Raw genomic sequence first — 6,455 nt, 5'->3', positions numbered from 1 at the left:
ATCGACGTCATCCGCCGGTCCTCCGCTCCTCCCCCCTTCCCCCACTTCCGTGAAGCCCCCGCCTTCCGCAACGCCGATGAGTGCTCACCTCCCATCCTCATCCACATCTCCATGACCCTCGACGCCAACTACCTCCGCGGCACCATCGCCGCCGTTTTCTCCATCCTCCAACACACCTCCTGCCCCCAAAATGTCGCCTTCCACTTCCTCTCCTCCCGCTCCAACCCCTTTATCTCCGCCATCATCAGCTCCACCTTCCCTTTTCTCAACTTCCAACTCCACCTCTTTGACTCCTCCCGCGTTCGCTCCCGCATCTCCCGCTCCGTCCGCCATGCCCTCGACCAACCCCTCAACTACGCCCGCATCTACCTCGCCGATATCCTCCCTCCCAATGTCCATCGCGTCATCTACCTCGACTCCGACGTCATCGTCGTCGACGACATCCGCACCCTCTGGGCCGTCGACCTCGAAAGCCTCGTCGTCGCCGCGCCCGAATACTGCCACGCCAACTTCACCAAATACTTCACCGACGCATTCTGGGCCGACCCGGTCCTGGCCCGAACGTTCGATGGGCGTCCTGCATGTTATTTCAACACGGGGGTGATGGTGATGGACGTGGAGAAATGGAGGGCGGCGGGTTATACGAGGATGGTGGAGGATTGGATGACTGTGCAGAAGAAGAAAAGAATATATCAGCTTGGATCGTTACCTCCGTTTCTGCTTGTTCTAGCTGGAAACATCAAGGCTGTGGATCATAAATGGAACCAGCATGGGCTTGGAGGGGATAATATAGAGGGCCGGTGTAGGAATCTTCATCCAGGGCCTGTTAGCCTGCTTCATTGGAGTGGAAAGGGGAAGCCATGGTTAAGGTTGGATTCTAGGAAGCCCTGCGCGGTTGATTATCTCTGGGCTCCTTATGATTTATACAGATCTTCTTCGCCTTCCCTTGAAGAGTAGGTTGCTGAAGGGAATGGCGGATGTTAATGTTGTATGGAGAAGAAGGCATGCATGTTGAAGAGAGAGAGAGAGAGAGAGAGAGAGAGAGAGAGAGAGAGAGAGGGAGATCATCATGCACGTATACATTTATGAATACATATATCTATATGCATAGCAGAGCCTGGTCGAACGGATTGGTGGGGGGGTTTATGAAGCAGAAGAGGAAAGAATTGCAAGCGGAGCAGCGAATGAGCTGGGGGGGAAGGCAAGAAGATACCAAGGGATTGTGGATTTCTTGGCTGAATTCATGGCCGAGGACCCGAGGTAGGGGTTGATTGAATTTACGAGTGTGGCCACTAATCAGTAGATGAATGCCGTTGAAGATGGAATTGAGACTTCAGCTTTGGGACAGCTTTTTTTTTTTCTTAAAGCAATTTTTTAGTTAAAAAAAATTATTAAAAAATTGCTTTTGAAAAACAATTAAAAAAAATCCCAAACAAATTCTTTGCAGTGAGAATATTTTTTTTCCCAATAATATTTGTTTCATTACATTGCGTAGAAAACAACCATTATGTATTCTTTTTATAAGATCTTGATGGTCTTCCTCAAGCATAATTTGTTACAATGGTCGCTTTGTTTATGTAAAAGATTTGGGCAGTAATTAACATAAATTAGTTTTCTTTTTTGAACTTAAACTTTATTTCAGCTCGTTATTATTTAGATTTTAGTCATCAAAATAAAACTTATATTCTGAAATAATTTTTGAAAATGCGATTTATTTTTTAAAGTAATTCTTAGAAAATTTTAAAATGACATTAAATGATTTCTATGATAGAAATTAAATTAAAGAATTTTTAGAATGTAATATTTATAATCACAGGATTGAAATGCATGTATTGATATAATCCTACTAAATATACCACTAATTTAAGTAGATGTAATGTCTTTGAATCTGCATGGGGCAATGTGGGAAATGAAAACAAATAGTATATTCCATCAAAATATATTTTCTTTTAATTATCTAGCTTTTCTCTAGCTCTGGAAGTGTTACTGTTCGAATAAGTTCTTTTAAGAAGAAATTATCATGTGCGGAATCTGGATGTACGTAGCTGGCATTCGGACTCCAATGAAATCAAACAACGTGGCTTCTACATACTCTATGTATAACTTATAAATATGATATATATAATACACACCTTGTATACGAGTAAAGTTGGGTTTCGATCGCTTTGTTCCATTACGAGAGGATAAATTTCAGGAAGGGCATTTATTCTCTATTTCTTCTTCTTGGTATTGGTATGTTTATGCGATAGCAATCTTGTTCTTATATTGCCAAAAGTAGTCGGCTGTTGTTTCTGGATTCGCCAAATTGCATCAATTTCTATGAATAAAGGAGAATATATAGATAGTAAGGATGATGATTAGGGGTGTCAATTTCGGGTCACAGGTCGGGTTCGAGTCGAACCCGAAACTGACCCTGGTTCAAACGGCGGCAACCCGCCGGGTCGGGTCCAGGTTCGGATTTCCGACCCGTTTATCTACCCGGGTCGGGTTAGGGTTGACCCGTTTGAACCCGGATCAGTTCCGGGTTCGACCCGAACCCGACCCGTGACCCGAAATTGACACCCCTAGATGTACTTACAAGAGGATGACATGATTTTATTGGGTGCGGGTAGTTTAATTTTTGTATGTAAAAATTCAAGATAAATGGGACTAAAAATTAGGAACTAAATGAATGTTGTTATAGTGATGAATCAATACAATTTTAGAATAAAAGTGAGAAAAAATACATACTGCATGAACTTTGGGAAGAGAGAAGAATGAAGAACCCCAACTCACAAAGGTGTAAGTCAGTTTTTAATTTTCATTATGGTATATTGAAAAAGGAAGGATTTTCTACCCTAATGTTTTAAGTATCAAAATTGTTTCCGACTATATAAAAGTATCAATTTAATTCTTTGACTCTTTAAATAGGGATCAAATTAGTTCTTATTATTTAGGTCCTATTTTAAAAAGTCATAAATAAGTCATAGGGCTAAAATTGAAATTTCAAATTGTCGGAGATCATTTTGATTTGTTATTTTGGCCCTTATATCTTAAGGTATGGATCTACTATGTGTATATAGTTTCAATTTCATTTGTTTTTTAAGTAATAAAAATACATTAAAAACAGTGTGTGTATATAAAAATACCAATCAAAGCAAATTCAAAGGAGATGCAAGTCCTTAAATTTCTTCTTCAAAAATCCAGAGAGGAGACAAACCATATTGAGTAGTGTTTAAGATCCGAAAAATCATTTGAAGAATCAAATCCAACCAAGACATCCTTAAAGGATTTGGATTGGTTTTTAGAAGCTAAAAAGCTAGGGTCAGTCATCTTGAGAAGAAGACTGGCCATCTGGGATGTAGAGGAAACATCAATACCAGGGTACAAAATCTCCAAAAAGAAAAATAGAGTTCAAACAAAGGAAGCTTGTAGGACAAAATGCGAAAAAAAAATCCGAACCGTAGAGAAAAGAAGGTAAGGAACTCCCCTCGGCAAGCAAAAGAGGCGAACGAACGAGAAGGGGGCACAGCTAGGGGTGTCAATATTTGACACGACACGAAAACCCGACCCGGACCCGACCTGGAAAATCCCGGTTGAACCCGACCCGATTTTAAAATGAGTCGGGTTCGGGTCCCAGAAATCGACCCGTTTAAAAAACGGGTCGGGTTCGGGTTGACCCGACGGGTTGCCGGGTCAACCCGCCAACCCGTTTAACTTAAAAAAAATTCAAATTTCCCGCCTCTGCCCGCTGCCCCAGCGAGCTCTACCGCGCCCGCGCCCGCGTGCCTAGCGTGCCCAACCGCGCCCGCGCTGGCCTCCGCCTGCTTGCCTCCGCCCCCGCCGTCCGCCGTTCCGGCGCCAGCAACCCCAAAACCGGGTCGGGTCGGGTCAACCCGGCAACCCGCCGGGTCGGGCCCAGGAACGGAGTCGGGTTCGCGTTGACCGGCGGTACCGGTCGTCAACCGTCCAACCGTTATTAAAAAAATTCCAAATTCCGCCTCGGCCCGCTGCCGCGCTGCACCAGCGGCGTTCCGCACGCGTTTGACCTAGTGCCCAACCGCGCCTGCGCGGAGTCCGCCGCTAGCCTCCGCCCCCGCGTCGCTAACTACCGCCGTTCCGGCTGCCTAGGCAACCCACAAAATCGGTCGGGTCGGTCAGCCCGCAACCGATCGGGTCGGGTCGGGTTCGAATTTACCGACCCGGTTAATCTACCCAAGGGCGGTTAGTGATACAGTTTGAACCCGCGGTCCGGTTCCGGTATCGACCCGAACTCCGACCCGTGAACCCGAAATTGATCACCCTAGATGTACTTACAAGAGTAGATAATTTATGCACCTTCATACATCCTATTTGTCTACGAACTATAGAATATTCTTATTCGACAACAGTCCTTCTTTTTTTTTAATCATTTTTGAATTGGCATATTTTTATTGGGTCGCGGGTAGTTTAATTTTGTATGTAAAAATTTCAAGAAAATGGGACTAAAAATTATGAAGCTTATATGAATGTTGTCTTATTAGTGAGAATCAAACAATTTAGATTAAAAGGTATGAAAAATACATTCACGCAATTGATTTGGGAAGAAGTAGAAGATGAAGAACCCAACTCACAAAGGTGTACAGTCCGTTTTTCTCAATTTTAATTATGGTATAATGGATAAAAAGGTAGGATTTTCACCCTAAATGTTGTTCAAAGTATCAAATTGTTTCCGACTATTATAAAAGTATCAATTTTTTCTTGAACTCTTTAATATATGTGATCAAATTAGTTCTTATTATTTAGTCCATATTTAAAAAGCATAACATATAGTCATAGGGCTAAAATTGAATATTTCAAATGTCAGAGCATTCATTTTGACTTTGTTATTTTCGGCCATTAATCTTAGGTGGATTAGTACTACCTATGTGTGTATATGTTCAATTTTTCATTTGTTTTTTAAGTTAATCAAATACAATTCAATAATCGTGTGTATGTATAAATAAATATTCCTCAATTATAAGCAATTCAAAGGAGATGCAATCCTTTAAATTTATTCTTCAAAATCCGAGAGAGGAGGCAGACCATAGTTTGCAGTATGTTTATAGATCCGAAAATTCATTTGAAGAATCAAATATCCAACCAAGACATCCTTAAAGGGATTTATTGATATTGGTTTTTAGCAGCTAAAAAGCTAGGGTCAGTCATCCTTGAACGAAGACTGGCCATCTGGGATGGATAGAGGAACATCATAATACAGGGGTTGACAAAATCTCAAAAAGAAAAAGTTCATACATATAGAATGCATATTTGTTTGTAGGATCAAAATGCGAAAAAAATTTCGAACCATGAGATAGAATAAAGGACACTCCCTCGGCATAGCTCAAAAATGAGGTGAATGAAGAGATTGGGCACAATCTAGTTGTTCTAATATTTGAATCTGACACTCTAAATCCGAACCCGGGACCCGACTTTGGAATCCTTGGTGTTGAAACCCTGTCCAAGAAAATTTTAAACGGTCAGGTTTCGAGGTTCCAAGAAATCGGCCCGTTTTAACTGTCTCTGGGTTCGGGTTGGAGCCCGGGGAAGTACCGGCCGCCCACCCTTTAATACTAAATTTTCAATTCCCGCCTTCATCCCCCTGCCCAAATCCGTGCTCGCCCCTGTTCCCGGAAATGAGAAATGTATGGACTCGACCGAAAGCAGCCCAAGCTATAACGCAGTTTTCCGTCCCTATATACCGTTTGTATTTCTAGAACCTTTGGCCATCCTTGCCTATTTTTAATATAATTTATATAAATAATTAAGAAGTTGGCCACGCCGGGCTCACCAACGTGGCATGGGGAAGCCACAATAACTAAATTCGACTTGCTGGGCATCCTCCAGGAAGCTTCTAGGCTCAATGACTGCCCTAATATCGAAGTTGAACTTGAGATGCCCAAGACCCCTCATAAGCGACGCTGACTTACATTCTGAATATCACATCCTTATTATTGAACAATGCGCCGATGAGAACATTATTTTAGATGCCTTGAGGCCTAGCTAAGTCGCACAAATATGGTCACGCCTGCTTCAGTCCGAGCCCGACTTATGTACCCACAAAGGAGGCGATATCATTGGGGTTAAACGCTGTCCAATTTGACTACACGCACAACTATATATTAGGCTCAGTGACGTGTATATGTATCCTGTACACCTGTATTCGTGGTGCGATCACGCCATAAAGCCACCCCAGTTCCCGCTTGAATAATTCAATCCGCCTTGCGGACAGGTCCAAAAAACCACAAGCACCCCTGCAAGACAAAATGCGCTCCGCCACCCACAAAACAAAGAAAAAAAAATATGCTTGATAAAAAAGGTAATTAAAGGGATAGGAAGAATATACTTCTGTGTTTTCGAACGTTTAAGAGTGCAACATATACCCAAATTTATATGGTTTATTTTGTTGATTTCGCTTCCGAGAGTTTTCTTATCTCGCGTGGTTACCCGGCATGCAC

The 6,455-nt window shown here is 42.4% G+C and overlaps 1 protein-coding gene across 1 annotated transcript; it reads left to right on the top strand.

The window, feature by feature from the left end:
• The first annotated feature begins 6 nt into the window (after nt 1–6).
• Nucleotides 7–957, top strand: LOC110103654 (probable galacturonosyltransferase-like 4). The gene has a single exon (XM_020832453.2). It carries the CDS (start codon nt 112–114, stop codon nt 955–957), a length of 846 nt encoding a protein of 281 aa, XP_020688112.1. The 5' UTR covers nt 7–111.
• Nucleotides 958–6,455: the final 5,498 nt, after the last annotated feature.

The sequence above is a fragment of the Dendrobium catenatum genome, unplaced genomic scaffold (genome assembly GCF_001605985.2).
Source record: "Dendrobium catenatum unplaced genomic scaffold, ASM160598v2 fragScaff_scaffold_506, whole genome shotgun sequence".
NCBI classification, from domain to species: Eukaryota; Viridiplantae; Streptophyta; class Magnoliopsida; order Asparagales; family Orchidaceae; genus Dendrobium; species Dendrobium catenatum.
The sequence above is the reverse complement of the archived record's forward strand: the minus strand, read 5'-3'. Positions and strand labels throughout refer to the sequence as shown.

Bases quoted from the DNA above. Each gene is read 5' to 3' on its own strand.
- LOC110103654 (XM_020832453.2), top strand. From the start codon at position 112: ATGACCCTCGACGCCAACTACCTCCGCGGCACCATCGCCGCCGTTTTC.